The sequence below is a fragment of the Trichoplax adhaerens genome, genomic scaffold (genome assembly GCF_000150275.1).
Source record: "Trichoplax adhaerens TRIADscaffold_6 genomic scaffold, whole genome shotgun sequence".
Taxonomy (NCBI): domain Eukaryota; kingdom Metazoa; phylum Placozoa; class Uniplacotomia; order Trichoplacea; family Trichoplacidae; genus Trichoplax; species Trichoplax adhaerens.
In genome coordinates, this window is record NW_002060948.1 from 3324884 (window position 1) to 3346454 (window position 21571).

General features: G+C 33.7%; 4 protein-coding genes across 4 annotated transcripts; 2 read left to right on the top strand and 2 right to left on the bottom strand.

Moving 5' to 3' along the window:
- Window positions 1–1929: 1929 nt before the first annotated feature.
- On the top strand, window positions 1930–11244 carry TRIADDRAFT_26293 (uncharacterized protein; the record flags this gene model as incomplete). Its single annotated transcript, XM_002113342.1, has 19 exons — window positions 1930–2165; window positions 6308–6566; window positions 6971–7225; window positions 7309–7533; window positions 7638–7829; window positions 7977–8237; window positions 8496–8669; window positions 8741–8862; window positions 8952–8991; window positions 9080–9183; window positions 9264–9363; window positions 9446–9514; window positions 9605–9714; window positions 9816–9958; window positions 10050–10128; window positions 10242–10412; window positions 10533–10653; window positions 10752–10897; window positions 10980–11244. 19 exons carry the CDS (start codon window positions 1930–1932, stop codon window positions 11242–11244), a joined length of 3072 nt encoding a protein of 1023 aa, XP_002113378.1.
- A 1206-nt stretch (window positions 11245–12450) lies between these two features.
- On the bottom strand, window positions 12451–14831 carry TRIADDRAFT_57475 (uncharacterized protein; the record flags this gene model as incomplete). The annotated part of the gene is made up of 7 exons (XM_002113702.1): window positions 12451–12664; window positions 12771–12825; window positions 12955–13031; window positions 13158–13300; window positions 13736–13802; window positions 14172–14229; window positions 14579–14831. The coding sequence occupies 7 exons, from the start codon at window positions 14829–14831 to the stop codon at window positions 12451–12453; spliced, it is 867 nt and encodes a 288-aa protein (XP_002113738.1).
- A 2537-nt stretch (window positions 14832–17368) lies between these two features.
- Window positions 17369–18398, top strand: TRIADDRAFT_27323 (uncharacterized protein; the record flags this gene model as incomplete). Its single annotated transcript, XM_002113343.1, has 4 exons — window positions 17369–17525; window positions 17616–17813; window positions 17929–18140; window positions 18261–18398. 4 exons carry the CDS (start codon window positions 17369–17371, stop codon window positions 18396–18398), a joined length of 705 nt encoding a protein of 234 aa, XP_002113379.1.
- A 964-nt stretch (window positions 18399–19362) lies between these two features.
- TRIADDRAFT_26740 (uncharacterized protein) lies at window positions 19363–21244 on the bottom strand (the record flags this gene model as incomplete). The annotated part of the gene is made up of 9 exons (XM_002113703.1): window positions 19363–19506; window positions 19705–19822; window positions 19896–19978; window positions 20098–20157; window positions 20281–20341; window positions 20431–20533; window positions 20670–20724; window positions 20856–20963; window positions 21137–21244. Coding segments are annotated over 9 exons (840 nt in total), but the record flags the coding sequence as incomplete, so codon positions are not given.
- Window positions 21245–21571: the final 327 nt, after the last annotated feature.

The following is a 21571-nucleotide window of genomic DNA, read 5'->3' on the forward strand; positions in this document are numbered from 1 at the left end:
GGATGATCGATATGGACCCCGCCGGTCTATTTCGATATAGTCCAATCTCGTTGTTAGAGCATCCACTAGGATGATCGATTACTGTCAGTCTATTTTTATACAGTCCAATGTAGTTGTTTAAACCATCTACTATGGATAATCAATACTGTCAGAGGATTTTAATCCAGTCCAATTCAACTTGATGATTAAGCGAAGGTATACGTACAGTAGAAACCATGGCAAACAGATCTTGATCCTGTCCGTCTGTATGTTATGTTATTTATTAAGTTAATTCATTAAAAGCATCCACATATGGATGATCGATATCCATTGGACACTGTCAGTCTATTTTTATACAGTTCAATGGAGTTATTGATGAATTTATTCAAGTATCCACTATGGATGATCGAGATAGACACTATCAATCTATTTTTATACAGTTCAATTGAGTTGTGAATGAATTCATGAAATTATCCACTATGGATGATGGATCTCTACTGTACACTCAATGAGTGTAGAGTAGACAGGGCCAGTCTATTTTCATACAGTCAAATCTAGTTGTTAACGAATTTGTTCAATTATCCAGTATGGATGATCGATATAGTCAGTCTATATTTATACAGTTCAATCGAGTTATGAATGAATTCATGAAATTATCGACTATGGATGATGGATCTCTACTGTACACTCAGTGAGTGTAGAGTAGACAGGGCCAGTCTATTTTCATACAGTCAAATCTAGTTGTTAACGAATTCGTTCAATTATCCAGTATGGATGATCGATATAGTCAGTCTATTTTTATACAGTTCAATCGAGTTCTTCATGAATTCATGAAACTATCCACTATTAATGATCGATCGATACAGTAGACAGTGTCTGTCTATTTTCATACAGTCAAATCTAGTTGTTAACGATTTGGTGAAACTATCCAGTATGGATGATCGATATAGACACTGTTAGTCTATTTTTATACAGACAAATCCAGTCTTATTGACTACGATAGTAAATGATGCCTATTATTGATTTGTTTACTCTTTCCAAGTACATCACTCGAATTTGACTGGAATCCATTCTCATTGCTTATTCTCATTCCATAACATACACTATAGTAGTCGTGGATTGAGTGGACCTTGTTGACAACATTACAGCTGCACTACTCGTATAGTCGGTGAACTCAGTAAGGCTACGTATACCCATGGACGTGCTAGAATTGTCAAGGGGTTAAGGTATTGGATATTGATATCCAAGGGTGGGCAGGGACTTTTAAGGAGCAAATTGTTAGGGATTCAAGTAGAATTTCCTCAGACAAGAGAAGAATTTTCCTCAGAAGTCGGCAACCATCTTGGCTAGTGGTGCGCGATTTTACAGTGTACAGTACCAACCTCGACCGTCCTGTACTGTACTGTACAGTGCATCCCGTCCAGTACAGTACTGTACTGTAAACATGGACTGGAAAATGCGATACTGTACACTCTTCTACAATCCAAAGCTTACAGTACGCCGCGGTCAACGTGTACTGTAGTACAGTACATATACTGTACTACAGCCCAGCGACGACGACTAGTGGCAACCTCCCCCCTCCGCCTCGCCAGTATTGTACTAATACAGTATGAAAGTAGATCCAAACCAAGTGGAAGGATAGTCCTCCCCCCCCCTTTTGCTTATACGATTTCTTGCATGGTTGTTATTATTCATTTTAATTATTATTCTGCATCTAATCGTTCCATCGTCGTCTCGATTTGAAAGAGAGAGATTGGGCAAATCGATCAAGAAAGAGTGAAAAACACTCTGTATCTTGTCATTGAAGGTCTTGGGGGTAGTAATTGATCCACCGAGTGAGTTGATCGTTGTCCAACGCCAATTTGGTGGGTGTTAGTTGTGCGTTGAGGAAGCAAGTCATCATCGCAAGCAGACATGGTGGTCAATGATATTTGGTCAACCAATAATTCAATGAGTTTAGCCATTGATTTTTTACTCCCTACTGGCCTGATGATTACGTTAGAATTCTCCAAAAGTATTACTATATCCCAGATGAAACAACAAGTATGGGAAAGAGCAGCGGCAATGCCATTTGGAGAGTTAATGTTTGAATGCCCATCCTATCATTTAATGTTCATCAATCATCGTGGTGAACGAGAGGAAATGACCGACGAATCCAGACGATTATCCGATATTCGACCATTTGCGTAAGTGATGATATGCTAGACAATAATAACCAACATGGAGGATATCCTTTTTAGTAAAGGAACTGCCTTCAATAATATTGAAAATGACCTTGACCAAGCCAATACAATATCTTAAGCTAACGCTCAAATAGGTTAGCTTGGCTTCTTTTTTTTCTCTCTCTCTCTATGCCCTTAACATGTAGCCGTGGCATGTTTTTCTTCATCGTCAGCGGCGTTGATGGCCTAGTCTTGATTGCCAACAATAATAAAAAATCCCTTTCTCTATTTCCCTACTCACTCTTGTTTCATTCACCTAGTCTATGTTGAAAATCACTACTTGGATAGGTTTACACGCTAGTTACACATACCGTAGAAAAGTAGCTTAACAGCGCTCGACAAAGTAGCCATACCATACAAGATAGTGCCTTTTCTCCTCCATGGCAAGTAGGCTATTACAAATAATATTATAGACATTATTATTCAAGTCATTTTTACACTACCATGGACTGATCTTTTCCATTGAATAGACATAGAAGATACAACATTCTAGGCAATACTTTTTCTACATGCAGATAGGACAAGCAAATAGAATAGCTGATTTTTTTGTAAGGGGTAGGGAAATCATCCACGTCTCTTCATTTCCGTAAGCAATTCTCTCCATGACAAAGGGTAAAAAAAAAAAGGAATTAAAATACTGTTAAAATCATCGATGGATGTAGGATATGCTCCATCCTAGCTACACTCAGTCAATACAGTAAGGAGTAAAGTAACAACATGCCTGGGAAAACACCAACTTGACATCAAACTCTCTTTTAATACGGTTTCAAAAACGAGCTGTAAAAAACCCATCAAGTCAGTGACATGCAGAAGGCTTGAACATTGACTATCAATGCCATCTTCCACTGTCACTGTCAATAAAGTGTGGAAAAAAAGACAATTCGACTTTCGATGATCATTACAATCTGTAGCAATCTTCATTTGACGTCTTCAAATGGTACTCATTTATCGTTCATTAATTTTAAAAAGACCATACTGTAAATGGTTCATGCGAGTTAAGCCAATATGGACAACCACAACGATGTCTTCATTCTTATGCACTTTCTATATAGGTGGAAGAAGAAAGTACACCTTTGTTAATACTACTATACGACAACAGGATAATTTTCCATTGGTAGAAACAATACGTTTTCACTATCATCAAAGATATTTTCCTTGCTATATCCAATTACCATTACTGTCTCTTTTTCTGCGCTCCAACCGTCATCAAAGTAGAACTTACCGCCGATGGACGATCGATATTATTGAACGACATAGATCTAATAACAGATTGATTCATGTCGGATCGATTGATATTCTAATAGGCGATGGAATGAATGATGAGGAGAAAGGATACATCGGCTATTTGCTTGGATAACACGATATACTCAATGATTTAAGGTACAAATTGCCATTTGACTTTGATCCCATCCATTGGATAAGATGATCGAGCATTTGCACCGTACCCTTGGAGGCGTATGCATCAAATTAGTCTGCGATCGTCATTAACTATGAACTTTTGCATTTTCACCCTGGACTTAAAGTTTATACATTCGGACGCAGCGTTATTACTTTCTCTATCCATTTAGTGATAGGATCGAACAACGGATGACATGATCCCTTCCTGCATACACGTCTATATCAATATTGTGCGGTTGGTTGATCCAATATCCTGCAGTAGATATTGATTCAGTAATCTAGGAGATCATTTCACAAAAACAAACTCCAACAAGCACAGATTAACGTCTATTCTTACTTGGTGCTTACTATTGTACAATGTTGTCTCATGTTTTCATCTACTTGCATGATATCCTCTTAGACAAATGAACGTAGTTGTAGTGGCTTGTAAATTCATCGTTAAATCCATTCTAATCACGCTGACAATGATATGCTTGTGAAAGTTAAATACAGCTATCGACGAGTGTTAACATAGAATTGTACTCCCATTAATCGTGATAGACCAACGATGCACATGTTTTTGACATCGACACTGTAGAATCTGTATAGTATATCGTCTACCATGGTAGATTGTAATAAATGGATGAAATAATGTAGTAAAAAAACGACTTTCTTGCTGGATTGGATGCCATAGACTCTACAGTGTCGATTTTTGGGGCGAACAGTAATAAGCTCGTATTTATACTTATAGCCCCAGCATAAGCTACAAATGATAGCCAATCGATTGTCCTCATCCATCGTATAAAAATATAAATTGGATGACACTTAAAATAGACTTTGTATGTTGATTCAAGATTGAAATCAACGACGATGTTCATAATCCTGTAAGTAGGAGAAAATCGGCCAAGCGGCTTATGGTATTCGGTTTCCCATGCGCTCTTATATTCAATCTAGAGTCCAGACTGCACAAAAAATCCTGAATCGACTTTTATTTGTTCATCAACTGTGCTGTAGCAGAGAAATTGAAAGTTTATCGTCATCTTGATGTACAACTTTCAACACACTAGATTACTTCTTATCCCTCAAAATTATCACGACTGTACTTCCAATCGACGACTTGAAATACAAGAACAACGATGACCATGGACTATTGTATTGCAAATAGAAATAAAAGTAACTTGCTACAAATAATATGACATGCTGGATGAACGTTCTAATCTTGATGAGATTTTGACATTGTGATCTCTTCCAAGAGATGCCCAATATTATCGTTCTATCAATAACCGTGTCCATGGATGTAATTATAATATCTTACAGTAGTCAACAAGCGAAACCATATGATAAAGATATGGAAAAATGGACAGCATCATTTCACTAAATTAATGTATCTTCTTCACCATCGTATAGATTGTGTGTTATGTGATTGTAAATTACTAACTCAATTCTACTACATTATTTGATAATACGTAAGCGATTGCCCATTGAAACTACAATGTCATCTACGTCAATTCAAATGATCAAGATACGGGAAAATTGACGACATAATTTCTGTAAATTAATGTATCCTATCTACCATCGAATAGATTGTGCGTCCTTTTGATTATTATAAATTAGTAACTCAATTCTACTAAATTATTTACAAATGTGAAAGCGATTGTCTATTTAAACTTTAGTAACCCCATCTATCTGAATTTATTGGTACAATTAGCCACATCGAAATTATTCATGATGAAAGTTAGACAGTGTTAAACGATAGCTGCAGCCATCGTCTTTAATCTATTTTTGTTAAACTCATAAAAATGAAAACTATCCCATTAAGAATAATGCTAATCACCTACAGTCGATTTTCAACAATTGATACTACACAATTTTTCTCCATCAAAGTTGAATGAGAAATCAGCCATGCTTATTACTACATTAAAGCTGTGATAACGTTATGTTTCAATAATTCTAGTTAGAAAGAATAATTAAAGTAAAGCGGATATCTGAGAACGCAGTAATAGTCACGTAGTATTGGTAAGATATTTTATTTATTTATTATTAATAGCTGTCTCTCGGATCAGCATGGTAGTAGTATACACACCGACTTCCTTCCTTCATAGCTACCTTCTGTTTAATCGCTCGTCCAATGGCACTTAAATATATAATATTATCGATGCATTGTCTCCACTAATATTGAAATCATGATAGTAAAGCTTCTATCCTAGTAACTTAATACGAACGTATAGTGTACTTTTCTTTTTACAGATAAATTATGATAATTAACAAATATTGTATTGAATAGCTAACGATAAACTCTATTGCCTTCTATAGATATTGACAGTCTTTGAAAATGTTTTTGCATTTATTATTAAACTTTTTTATTAGTTGGCCAGTATAAGGCTCAAATCAATCGATTGATATATGATGGGCAGTAGTACACTGTATCAATTCTCAAATATCACCGCTACACATTGCTAATCCATCAGGAGAAAATACTTTTATTTTTCTTACATTGATACACAAACATTTGCGAGAAATCGATATTCATATCTAAACAAGATCTTAATACTCAAAGGGTTCAGAATGCATAAAATTGTGTCTACATATTTATACCTACACTTATGACTTACTGCTCCAATTGTAGACAGGGTGTAGAAAGTTATACCTTTCACAAAATGCTAGTTATAACTGTTTAACCTTTCAAAAATACACTTACATTACTAAAATTTCTTTTTTCATATACTTAGAGCAATATTTAAATTTGTCGAAAGAGTTGGTGTTCCACCGGAGAAAAGATTAGACCAACAAATTGCAGAATTGATTGAGTGTAAATTAGACTTGAGTGAAATACCTCTGAAAGTGGAAATTGAAGATTGTCATCAATCTCTTCAAGAATTATGCCATGAAGTTGTTACCCGGCGTGCCAATAGCTCAGAAGAAGACAGAGCTAATTATCTCTATAGACCTCCAATGTCATTATCACAATTGCCATCGTACTTAGAAGAGGTATGGTACTCGATCACACCGTAAATATTTAAAAAATCTGTTTTTTTCCAGGGAATATTTACTTTAAATTTGTTATAGCACCCAAGTGTTGATAATGAACCATTTCAATATTATATGATCTATTGTTATGTTTTTTACCTGTCGTTAATTATTGCAGAGTACATAATAGAACCTTGCAATGCAATGCAACTCTGATCGAAGGCTACTATTAGTGATGATAATAATACTGACAAAAATTGAACCACTTTTGATAGTATAGTATATGGACAGTAGAAAGAAGTATAACGTTGCCTTTTGCTCAATATTGCACAATATCAATGTTGCCGAATTTTATTGATAATTATTGTTGCCAGTAAAATAACATGAGATATTAAACTTATGACTCATCTCTCACATTTTATTAGCGTTATGAAAAAAAGGGCGGAATATTAATTACTGTATTATATCAATCGGATGATCGCATTGATGACGGTTGCAATAAGCATACTACTTCTGTACCACATAACCAAACTGCTTCATTTGTGGTACGACAAGTTCTAAAAGCTAAGGCTAAGAAAGGTCAAGGAAACGTTCACCAAGAAGACTACAATAGTTATGTCTTAAAAATTTGTGGCCGTAACGAATATCTCATCTCAGAGGTTCCAATCCATCAATATAAAGTAAGACTCTATCTATCATATAATGTAAGAGTAAATACTCACTTCACTTCAATATTTAACTCTCTATTTATCTATTATTGAAGTTTATTCGCCTGGCTATGATTCGTGATGAGTCTCCTATTGTAGTACTACAAAAACGATTAAAACTAAAGTTAAAAGAATGTGATTTACCCAATGAAGCGTATACTCCACCTCCTCTACCCAAGAAAATCGATATCCAAACGAAAACTGTATGGGATATTGAAGCCAAATATTCAATGGAATTTATGTATATTAGCGATATGAATATTGGAGACGAAACAAGCATGGTGAGTAGTTAATTACATGGTACAATTTATTATAAGTTCATCTGCAAAGTTATAAGAGAAACGTTATTTAGTGATCATTTATAAATAAGCTGTTACTTTTATAGTTACGGATAAAAGCCTGTCTGTACCATGGCGAAGAGCCATTATGCCCTGTAGTTCAAACAAATGATGTCAAAGCCTCATCGCCGATCTGGCATGAGCTAGTCAAGTTTGATATCGATGTGGCTGATATACCACGAATGGCTCGCCTCTGTATCGCTCTTTTTGATAAACGTAAATCTAAAAAAGCAAGAAAGGTATCTTGTAATATTTCCGTATTGTGTTTACGCGTATTCCATCTTCTATACAGTATTATAAAAATATTTATCTTATTTAAACTTTCAATCTGAGTTCTTTTTATGGGTTAAATAAGTAACTAACTTTCCAATTGGACACTTTTATAGGGGGATCTTCCAATTGCATGGGTAAATACTATGTTATTTGATCATAAAGGATACTTAAAATCTGGTGATCAGCATCTTACGTTGTGGCCGAGGAAAAGAGAAATGGAATTTGAAATAAATCCGCGTGGAGTCATTGGCCCAAGGCCAAATTATGAACGTTACACAGACAAGCATGACGATGTGGATATGGAGAAGTATGGTACATTATCTATCAAGTTTCTATCTTATGGAGACAAAATTATCTATCCACCTTTCCATACGGTGAATCTTGGTCAATTCATTTCTATTCAATTAATTGTATTCCTAACATTATCATTTTGATTTACATCATTAGGTTCTACAATTGGCTGCGGCGTATGCCGAAACAGAATTGGGTTCTTTTAAAACTAATGTATGAACTTAAAATACAGATTTCGCTTACTGTAAACATAGTTTATCGTAGTAAAGTAACATAGTAACATACCAACACATCCATAAAAGCAATCATTTTTAACAAACTTTAAAACGTACAAAATTTAGGCTAGGGATCAGGCCGCAATCGAAAATCTTATTGAAGGTGATTCTCTAAAAGTTATGTCTGAAAGTGAAAAAGAAGCTTTATGGACTTTTCGAGTGAAATGCATAGATGTTCCAAGATCGTTACCTAAATTACTTCAGTCATTGAAATGGAATCGTCGAGAAGAAGTCGCTCAAGTACGGTACTTTTCGAAAAAGACTTTTCTTTACTTGTCGTGTAATTATGTATGTTTACCGGGTATTTCTAGATGCAAGCACTGTTACAAATTTGGACTGAACTGCAGGCAGAAGATGCCTTAGAGTTATTAGATTACAAGTTTGCAGATAAAGCTGTTAGGGAATTTGCGGTAAAATGCTTAAGAAAACTCAAGTAAGTCGGGCTGTAATTACTTGATAACTAGTTTATTATAAAAATTAAAATACTAACGAGTCAATTAATCGTTTATTTAATCTAAATAGTGACGATGATCTATTTCAGTACCTGTTGCAGCTTACTCAGGTTTCTTTAATAATAATTATTATTAACACTGATTAACCACATTTATAATTATTTTATATAAATTGCTAAAATTTCTTTTTATTGTCAGGCGTTAAAATACGAACCCTACCTTGATTGTGCTCTTAGTCGATTTTTACTAGAGCGAGCTCTTTTAAGCAGAAGGATTGGACATTTCTTCTTTTGGTATTTAAGGTATCTTCGATTAATAATAGTTTATTCTGCTATTTGAAGTACTTTGTGAAAAAATGACTTCTTTCCAATTTCATTTACAGAGCTGAAATGCATGATGATGCCGTTATAATTCGCTTTAGTATGCTCCTTGATGCTTACTTACGAAGTAATCAGTCCCATATGAAAATACTGCAAAGACAAGTAAATTCGATCATATAAACTCTGCATATACGTGTGTCACTTTAAGTGCTGTATAGAAGGTTTAATTTTGTTCTTGTTTGAGCAGTGTGACGCCTTAAAGCAGATGGCAATATTAAATGAAGAAATGAAAGAATATCTAGATGAAAATGCTGTTAGAGATAAGGTAAAAAACGTTTTGTATGTTACATAAATTGCTCAATTAAAATGTACTTAAATGGTCTCAATTTTGGGGATTCTATAGCATGAACGTTACAAGATATTAAGGAATAAACTAGAAGATCCTAAGTTTAAAAGTAGCCTATGTGACTTCTATTGTCCACTCGCTCCTACTTGTAAAGCTGGTAATTTAATGTAGGTCTAACCGGTCATTACATGACAATGTGATTTTAAACCAGTTACAATAGTTAATTTTTCAATGCAATTGACTAATTTACACTTTTCGTTGTGTATAGTATTCATCATTGTAAAATTATGGACTCAAAGATGAAACCATTGTTGCTGGAATTCGAGAATGCGTCAGATCAATTTTCACTTGGTGACCGCGCTTCTCGAAAATATGGTGAACCAATTTTGATCATGTATAAGAAAGGAGATGGTAATATATTTTATGTTATTATTTATTCTCATGATTCAAGGTATACAGAATAAGCTAAACTCTTATAACGATTGTACCATATTACGTTTAGATCTACGTCAAGATGCACTTACATTGCAAATTTTTAAAATTATGGAAAACATTTGGCAAGAGGGCGGTTTGGATCTTAGGTATAGCCATACTAGTAGTATGATTAAGAGTCTCTATGGCCTCTTTTATGTAGAATGCCTAGCTTATATTTACGAATTTACCTAATAGTGAGACAATGAAATTTATGTCTTAGAATGATTCCTTACGGCACCATGCCCACCGGTAAAGAAACAGGATTAATAGAAATTGTTCAGAATTCTTTTACATTGGCTAATATTCATAAAGAAATTTATGGTAATACTTCTGGTGCATTACGAAAAGATACATTGCACACCTGGATGAAGAGGAAGAGTAAAGATTCAGAGTAAGTTTAATAATATTTCATTCGATGTTATAGAATAGTAATTAATTATATTATTATTGATAGGAAAAATTTAGTCCCTACAAATAGTATTGAGGTTAAAAATGGCTTATTTTTTTAAAGCAATTTTCGGAGAGCTATACAAGAATTCCGTTCATCTTGTGCCGCATATTGCGTAGCTACTTACATTTTAGGGGTTGGTGATCGTCACAGTGATAATATTATGATTAAAGAGAATGGTCAAGTATGTTCTAAAAAATATAAATTAACTTTCGACTTTATGGTATCATCATTTTATTCAATGACAAATAAATGATAAAGGTTAAATTATTATCTTTGAAGCTTTTCCATATAGATTTTGGCCACTTTTTGGGGAATTTCAAGTATAAATTTGGTATCAAACGTGAACGGGTCCCATTTATTTTAACACCAGATTTCGTGTATATAGTTAAGAATGATCGAGACGACAATAATACCGAGTTATCAAGGTAATATTGCAAGAAACAATTTAATTTGAGTAAATATTTTTTATCTTCATATATTTTAACAGTTATTAACCCTTATATACAGGTTTACTGATGTATGTGAAAAGGCATTTATGCTAATCAGAGAAAAAGGAAATATGTTTATCAATTTATTTAGTATGATGGTATCTGCGGGAATTCCGGAATTAAGCAGTATACGTGATATTCGCTATTTACTAGAAACATTAAAGCTATCTAGCCATGAAGCAGAGGCCCTTCGAAGCTTTCAGGGCAAATATAATGATGCTGTAAGAAATGGTTGGAAAGCAACCCTAAACTGGGTTATCCACAACAATGCCAAAGATAACTAGAAGCAACTATCATCAATATGCAATTAATGATATGCACGAAGCTATAAAGAGTCACTTTTGTTTGCGTACAGTCGCTAATCTAAAAGCAATAATACTGTAAACATAAGCATAGACAGCTAGAAGAAACCTTTTAGTAGTGCATGGCATAAGGTGTATTGGAGCGAGCTTAAATATATCTGAAATGATTTTTCCTTTGTAAAATATATCAAGTCTCGCGCATCTTCATACTGTATTACTGAATCCTACATATTCAATAATTCATTTTATTTTATTCCTTTCAGTGGATTCAAATTTCTACGTCGTAGGTATCCAATTATAATTATGAAACTGTTACGACGCAGAATAGCAAATTTAAATTTTATTTAAGTAATTGAAATTATAAGTTTTACAGCATGAATTATGGTCGCTTAAAATTTATGATTGCTCTGATTGGAGATCAGATTATACTGTTGAGAGTTTATTCTTTCACGTACTATAATACAGCATATTACGAATACTAGAGGGTTTAGGTATGGTCTTTGATTTAACCTACCGAGCAATTTGTAGTATAAAAATAGTAAATTGATTTATTGCACTTATTTATGGTAATTAAGTCACTTACAACAATACCGTGTGCTACTTTTATATTTTGAATGCTTGAATACTGTAATTTATACTGTGAATAGTAATGCGGAAACACATACATAAAGACAACTATATTCATACTTCATTTGAAGTAGAAATAAGTATCTAACCGATATTTGTTACTTAAGATTCTACGTATTTAGGTTTTCTCATGTCCATACTCGCTATATATAATTATTTTCTATTAAAAATTGTAACATGCGCATATATACGATACACCCCGTGTAATTTTCTTCGACAAGTCATTATTACTGGTTCTCAAATAAAATTTTCTATTTTAAATTATCATACTAGTATTCGTCGTTGTCTGATTAAACAGTATACGTTTTATTTACGTTTTTCCTTCTACTGAATTCTAAAAAATTCAGGCATTATAAATAGGTTATAAAAACGGTTTTTCCGCTTTGACTACAATGCAATACAATATTTTGGTTACATACAGATATCATGTATTGTAACAACTGATTTCGACTGCACCGCAACGTATGATAATCTGAACAACACGAAATTGTGTTCGAAAAGTACTCTTATGATGGTAATTCATTTAATTAAAGAAGTCGCCGTAGTATGTAAAATTATGGATTATAATAATTTTATAATCCATTCTCTAACACCAGTGAGATCTGCATCTGATTCGTTATCTCCCTTTGCATTGCATTCCGTTGAAGTTACACGTACTGGCATCACATGTGAAAATTCAAAGTCTTTGCCTTTTTTACCAATAAAATCGACAGCCTCTTCAGAATTATCATTACCATCTTTCAAAGCAGCGGTACGAGTGATGCGTAACTTGTCCCTGCGAGTAGTAACATCCATTATTTATTAGATCATTGAAATCTAGAATATATTTTAATTCAGTAGGTAATCTATTTATTTAAGGCCTTATATTGCATGATACTTACATCTCCTGTTCCAATAACTTGATTACAACCTTCTGCGATTTAGCGGTCGTGCCATCTAATTAAATTTATAATGAAAATTCTTACAACGTTCATTATGGCGGTATTGATGTATATGTAGACAAAATTTTTGTATCATCCAAATTGACAGTTTTATCATAAAGATAGGATAGCATATTAAATTTACCTTGCTTGTTACAAGCAATTAGCACCGGTACTTTATTCTTAATAACAACTTTATTAGCCAATATGTCATATAAAAGGCTGGATAATAAGAATACCACAAGTTATTTATACTTTTAAAAATAGCGTAATAATGTACGTGATTAAAATTAAATAATTATTCAGATAATTTGTTGCAAGCACGAGAATATCTTTCCTATGTACTACCTTGAGACATCCCGTAGTTCACGTTGAATATTGAGACTATCGACAACAAATACGATGCCTTTCAGTGAAGAAACTTGATTGCGAATATAGTTGAAACGTAGTTTGTCATTACCGGGAATGTCAATCAGATGTAAATATCTTGCCTAAATACGGTATATGTAATGAAAAAGTTAGCATTCGCAATTATGTAATGCAAATTCCACTGAAAAAGGAGTATACCATTTCAAATGCTTATCAATTGACTTAGTACAGTATCCATATCTTGACATAAAAGTTATGCAGTTATAAAATCGAACAAGAAACATTCAAATTGAGTCTGCAATTATGCCATACATAATATTGAATTAGTTGGATGTAGTTTACATACGCCTTCATTTTTGTCTTTAAAAATTCCAGTATTCTCTTTGATTGAAGTATACGTATCTACGTAATCGCTACTGGTGAGCTAAACGAAATCGCCCAAGAAAGTACAAACAGGGGGTCATTGAATGTACAGTAGCAAAAAGAGAAAATCTTTACATACTATTAAATTACATTATCATAATATCCAAGTGCAATACATCATAGTCATGACTTACCCTATGAAATATTAATGTTTTACCGCCATTGCTTAAGCCAATGAACGCAACAACATCTCTTTTTACGCTAGTAAAATTACAATATAGCCAAATCACTAGATCGAGAACAATCAACAAGTAAGAATTGTATTAGTCAGCAATATCATCAGTAATCTTAATACTACTGCAGTGATAGTTTACCCAAGGCTAAATTGGTTAAGATCGATCACATAGTTATGCATAAGATGAATTAATAATCATCATCTTAAATTATTGTGGTAGACTCTACACAGCGAGTGTAATTGTTGTATTCTGTTGGCATTGCATGATTGGCAGTAAAAGTATAAACTTGCAGGACTCAAGTGATAGCTAGTACTATCCATTTATCATTCATCAGTTTTACTTCACTGTTCTCTATCGATAGAGATTTTTCAAAGTAGGCCAGCCTACAATCTACCTGGTTCCTCTACGTCCAGTACTTTGACAGTACAACATTGCCTCACTCCAATGGTATACTGTCGATGAAAGATGAATTTTAACTCATGACAACATTGCTAATCTATTTCTGACAATTCTACTTTACAGTGGATTTGCCTTAACTTGTCATTCTACCACAATCAATACTAGTCATTGTTAGTTTATTGAAGCTCGGTTTTAATGACTAAAATCCATTTGCTCTTTGCCATAGAAATGAATATCATGGCCACTATCATTTTTTTCAATGAATGGTTTTCCAGTCTAGTGTACTCATTATTATCACATCAACACCAATAGCCTTCATAGGATCTAGTAGGCTTGAACTACAATACTACAGTAGAAGTGAATGGAGAACACGATTACAACAGGTACAATATCATCTTTTACCTGCTGTAATAATGATAGCAATAACAGCAACACCGATGCCCATCCATTTGAGGTTTTCTTCCTCCATTTTCCCTTCCAACGTGCTTTCGTGAATAGATTTGTCACCGTGTATTCCAGTCAGTGAGAAGGAATGGTAAAGCTCCAAGCCAATCAAGTGATCTTCACCGTTTAGTATGGTCAGTATTGATACGCCAATCACTGCTGATACTCTACCGTACTGTCCAGCGGTATTGTGCAAAAAGCGGTCACCCATGACCCGTACAGAGGAATTCTTCAAGGGATGAAGTCACTTCTGCACACTGACTGTCCGGGATGTCCGGCGGAGTGTCCGCGACATACTTTACCTTAATAAAAAAAAAAAACATGGACTTGACTATCTCACAAGTCCCTGCTGTAAATACTGCAGGACAGAGCAGTATCGTCGATCTATAGTATAGTTTTGAACTTTAGATATGGAAACTGGATCCAGAAAACAGTCAACACAATGCTTGTTGATAGTAGTAGTGCAGCAAAATGGTGATCTAGACAGATAGTACAGTACAATATCTCAAGTAGCACCATGAACAATAATATTGCAACGTTCCAGTTATAATATCCATTTACGATCTTTATTGACAGTGCATCCATTTTGATGTCTCGGCATTTCCATTCTATACTGATGAATCCACTTTTTATGGAATCGTATTTCATAAGCAGCTTGCCGTAGTTGTATATATATAAACTGGACGTTGGCCAAATTGAGGAGCCCTTAAATTCAATATAAATTCAACCTGGCCCTTTCGGTCACCATGTTACATCACGGTTAAAAGTGTCCATTTTGCAGGTCTCGTACAGTACTGAATTGTACTGTACGAGTCGGAACCGTACTGTAGAGGCAATTTTTTCAGTAGTCCATGACAGTACTCTCGATAAATTTATGGCACAGTATAGAAATTGATAGTCGATAGAGACATTGCACAGTGCACGCGTACAGTCATGGACTACAGTACTAACATTTTAGTACTGTAGTCTACTGTTCTCATATAAACTCACTGCTATCCATTGGACTACGATATAACCAATGCTAAAGCGCGATCTCAAAACGTGCATCTGCTGCTCTCCACATCCATCCAAATTATTGTTATTGGAATTTACTGTTAAACAATTTTTTCTCCAATTTTAAATGGCTGCCCTACGACTGCTAACATTGGGTATGTATAGAAATAATCTTATTGAGTATGCAGTAGATAAGATAGTCAATTGTTGAATTCTTGTCGCGGTTGGAAGCTGTAAACTTTATGCGCGATCATCCAGCTAATGCTATACCTGATCGTTCTATATTAGCAAAAGCAACAACGACCTCCTGGAATCCTTACATGGCCAAGGTTAGTTAGATTGCATCATCATATGTTAAATAGTGTTCAATCAGGATGTATGCATGATTGTGCATGCATGATGTTGAAGGATCACTCTATGGCTGTTATAGTATACAGTATATAAAATTATTTCTTGCTGATTCACCATTGCATTCAAGTCGCCAATCCTGTGCAGATTTTGGTTGATGCTAAATTTTTACCAATTGAATCCACAATGTAGAATGTTAGAATGCCTAGTTGGTTTATAACGGCTAAATAGCTTGACTTGTCCATACAGTATGGAATTGTTAATATCTTATTTTAATGTATTAAGTCGTATCATTAGCTTTATGATGGTACTGTTGTCAGTCCAGCTAGTGTTGCATTCTTTCATCACCGAAAGCCATAATAGACGAATACGGACACGAACAATGCTTGCAATTTCGTAAAACAGGCTTAGCACTTTTGTGAATATTTCAAAGTCGATAGATGGAGTCGTGAAATGACTTATATATTCTCAATACTAATATATGATGATTGCTTATGTATGGTAGTATTTGAAACAACTTATTCTACTAATAATCTCATGATAACGGACATGAGTTAGTTCAACTGCAGTACGATGCTAGCAATTCGAACCATCATAAGCTAAAGGATACTTTTGAAATGTTTAGGAAGAGTAAAGTTTTGCTATACTACAGTATACTGTAGATCAAACTCTCAAGTCTTTCTTTCCTATTCTATTGAAAATAGGTATGCTAAAGTAACTTAAAATTTGCAATACTTCAAATTGTAATGCAGTCATGTCTACAATAGGTGCAAGCATACACAACATCACCCTTTCTAGGAACGCGCATTAAATCGAATTAATTTGAACCAGTGCATAAGTACCTGTACGGTTACCTAATTCGAAAGAATTTCTTATTTGAGATATTTCAATTTTTATAGAATTCAAGAAGATGGTTATCTTCATTACTGTATATGTATAAACCATCGATGGCAATGGAAAGTCGTAACTTTGAACCTTACGCATTGCAAAATAAGCGATATTTTTTTCTTACATCAGCAAGAAATAACAAGGTATTTGTTCATTTATCTAAAATAATAACCATGTAATTTAAATTGTACACAATTTATTTACGTTCAATGTGACTATTCGCTATAAGGAAGACGATACAACAATTGTTACAACTAAAAATACTTTCTGTAATTATTTCAATTTTTACAGAGTGAAAATAATAACTCTGGTAAACAAAATCAAAAATCGCCACCACCTGCCAGAAAATTTGGATCTGGGGGGGTAATTACCAATGTTATTACAACGAATAAACAGTACCGAACACGTGTATCTGTTATTTAATTATGGCTAATAATGATACCGACACTACATTATGATACGTTAGCATTACATCACTTGGATCTGATAACTGACTGATTGTATTCACATGTTTGGTAAATGTGTTTAAGCCCTTCTGAAAATATTTCATTGATTTGCTTACGATATTATTATCTATCTATTCAGCCAGTATCATGGCAATCATTAGCGGCCATCCTTTTAGCTGGTGGTCTGGTAGCTGCATATGTTCGCTGGGAAAAAGGAAATAAACGTGAAGGTATTTGACTACCACTGTATCTATGCCTAGCATGTACAGAGACCGTGTACCGCTAACTAACCTGGAAAATTATTTTATTAATCAATATAGAAATCCGTAAACAAAAATCTCGAACTATTGGAATTGCATCCCTAGGTGGTGAATTTACCCTAACCGATCACACTGGCAAAGTAAAAACAAATGAAAGTTTCCTTGGTCAGTGGATAATTATTTACTTTGGATTTACTCACTGTCCAGATATTTGCCCTGATGAGTTAGATAAACTAACTGCAGCAATCAAGATCGTAGGTAAGGATGGATTTTAAAATTTATCTGGGACCATTAATAAATCTATTTACTACAAATCTAAACTTTCATACATATAAAAGCCAAAATAATTTTTCTGTGATCTTGTTCGTTAAAGACGATCTCAAAAAGGTGCCCTATAAACTGCAACCGCTGTTTGTCTCGGTCGATCCTGAACGAGATACGCCTAAGCAGATGGCTGAATATATTAAAGATTTTCATCCGAGATTGATTGGTTTAACTGGTACCAAAGAACAGGTAGATAAAGTTACCAAGGCGTACCGCGTCTATTATAGCTTTGGGCCCAAAGATTCGGACAACGATTACATTGTAAGTTTCAACAGTATACCGTTTCCCGTTGATCTTTTCGGTTGTATAAAAAATGATTCACAATTGATGTGTACAGTATATATATACTAAATCAATTTATTAAACGTGCCCATATCTTAGGTTGACCACTCTATTATTATGTACCTAATTGATCCAGAAGGAAATTTTAAGGAATATTATGGGCAAAATCGTTCAGCTAAGGAAATTGCTGCATCTGCCGTAAATCATATGCTTAAATACAAAGCTGTAAATGGCTAATTTACTCTCTTAATTTTAATCACGATAATATTATGATAAATGTAACTGAGTGATATATATATTTAATAAAAGCAGCTTCATCTACAACATAGAAACACATGTTGTAGATGGTTGCAGACTTAAATAGGGGTGAACGTGGAAATATTTAGCGTAAGATAGAGCAGATTTATTAATCCATTTTAGAGAATACATCATTAGAAAGAATTCATATTATTTTCCCTTAGAGCTTCCAGGAGTAGCTGGAGCCAATTCTACAATAATAATTTTTTTAAACGGTGTTAACTGATGAAACGATATTATAGTATTCAAACTGTCTAGTTATTACTGCTTTACCGCATGTTGGCCGAGTCCGAATCGACTTATAAGTAGATACTTTATCATAGTGGCCTGGGGTTAACGAACCCGGTTGATCGTAACTAATTTGCAAAGAATCTGTTTTCTCATTATCTAATTACGATAAAAATATAAATTAATTGAACACCAATGATGGTCTAAAGTCCAACAATAAATACCGGCAAGTTACTGACTAGAAATGCATGGTTTACCTTGAGAGTCGTTAGGAGCTACAGAAATCTGTTTTAGCATTTCTTTTATAAGAGTTGTTCTATGTTGAAAAAAATTAATCCGTAATTACTAGATAACGAAATGATCATCACTTAAAGTACGTAAATTCAACTTTTAACTTACTTAATTGCATATTCAGCCCATAATTCCTTAAAATGTCTAACCGTTAGCTTATGGGCATCTGAAATCAACACAGCAATAAGTAATACTACGTAATAATATCAACTTAACACTACGGTAAAATGCACTCATGAAGTAGGAAATATTACAGTAATTATATGCTAGAAAAGTTATCATCATCACTAACAATCGTCGTAAATCCATGATATATCTTTATATGCACAATCGAATAGTACCAACGGAAATTCTATTACCACGAGAATTAGAAAATGTACAATCATTAGCGACGAAGATGAAAGTAAAGAGAATGATAATCGTCTGACAGTAAACCTAATAAACTCCGAGCATACGTACGCATACCTGAGGCCATTCCATATTGGGGTTTTTTGTTGCATTTTTCAATATCCAACATATAATTGATGATCTGTATTGCAGTAAAAGTAAGATTGTCAATATAGTGCATAGATAACTTATCACAATAATTATAACGGTCGCAAAACATTAATTATAATTATCAACGCAATTACCAGCTAAATCTTAAAACATTTTAAAACAAGTAAATCGTGTATATTTAAATTTCTAATCTAAATATCAATGCTAACATAGTATCATATGATATTACATTAGCATCTTCTAAACCTTGACCAATGAGAAATAAAATTGCAACCATGCAACGGACTTGATGCCATAAAAACGCTTTCCCACAAACAATAATTTCACACATTTCGAAGCCTTGATTCCTTTTAATCGAGTATAGAGAGGTATAAGCAAGAAATTTTCTTTTATTAACAGAAAACAATACGAAAGTACCACTGCAATACATACGGTGTCTCTATGGATTGGACTTTTATTGATAAAATTTCGCGGCGAAAATTCGAAACATTAGCCAAATCCATCTACAGTAGGTACAATGAATGTTTGAAGTTTAGATACTAAAGGCTTTCAAGCAAAAGCAAGATTAGTACTATAGACAGCGATCTAAAAAATAATTATATTATTGTATCTATTGAATGACCTTACAAAAATTTCTAAAATCGTGTTCTCCTTTGAGGCGTTGAGCAGCTTCATTCATAGCCTATTGATAACCCAAGGTCATAAAGCGTAATGAATATAATGTCGTTATATTATCATGTAGTTGCTTTCTATTATATGGGGCTAAGATAATATCATAGATTGCGTCCAGTTCAATAATTCGTACTTCTATATTCATATTTGCTCGAGGAAAATAATACTTGTAAGTTCTAGACACAGTATTAAACCTGAAATAATTACAGAATGTAGTATATTGAGACATCGTAATACTAGTATACGCTACACTTTACTGTTTCAATTTAGTAATATTACATACCGAGCACTGAAATCATTATCTACTGGTGCCCAAGCCAAAATTCTGATATCTCCAGGCAATACTTTATTTAGCAGCTTAACATATGATAGCTCCGAAACAGTTTCTGATGCATTATGAAATAGGCAGATTTTAATAACTTTAGAATAACAAGTCAATATAATTGTTACAATTACAATTTTAACAACGATTATCATATAAAAAGTTACCTGTCTGTTTAGATGAGGTATTTGCATTTTTACCAACAATTACACCTGGTCCACTCGCTAAATTCGTTCTAACATTAAGTGAAATAACCTAGAGACATTGGAAATACAACATTACTTAACAGTACTTGCCTAATTCTAAAATAATTTACGAAATTTTAGTATAATTTCAAATTCTATTACTGGTTTGTGCTTGACAAAGATACACAATTTGTTTCATACCTGGCCAAGAGCACTGACACCTTTATCAGTCCTACCCGATCTAGAGTAATTACTATTAGTTCTATTTTCAATCAAACATGTCTTAGTAAGCGCATTGAACAATTCGGCCTAAAAAAATATACTTACTATAAGTATAAATTCATAGACATAGCAGCAAAAGAATATAATAATAAATGCAATGTGTTCAATTTTTGACTATCCCATTGCAATTAAAGCCTTAAATTATGGATAAACACTTTCATATGTAATTAAATTTATATTTGCAGATAATTATATAATACCTCAATGGTCTTTTCAATTCCTTCTTGACTAGCTAAGCCATAATAATCCCATCCTATGTATGCTAATTTGAATGCAACACGACGTTGATTATATCTATGGAAATGAAAGCAATTAGTCTTAGAATATGCTCGATCATAGCTCTAACTGCATTGTTTGCTTAGACAACAGATAAGTACAAAATCGATGGCTACAACAGAATTTATATATTTACAAAGTATTAGTACAAATGTGTTTGTTTAATACTGGTAGATATTTAAAATTATGGTAACAACCCTATACTATATATTGCTCGTAGTTCGAAATCATGATAAAGATATTTGGAAATATACAATTGATTTCGCTGATACTATTCGAAGTATAATCGCCATAAAAGAGCTGCATATATAATGTGCAATTACAGTAATGTATGCCGGCAATCTCTTTCAACCTTGTAA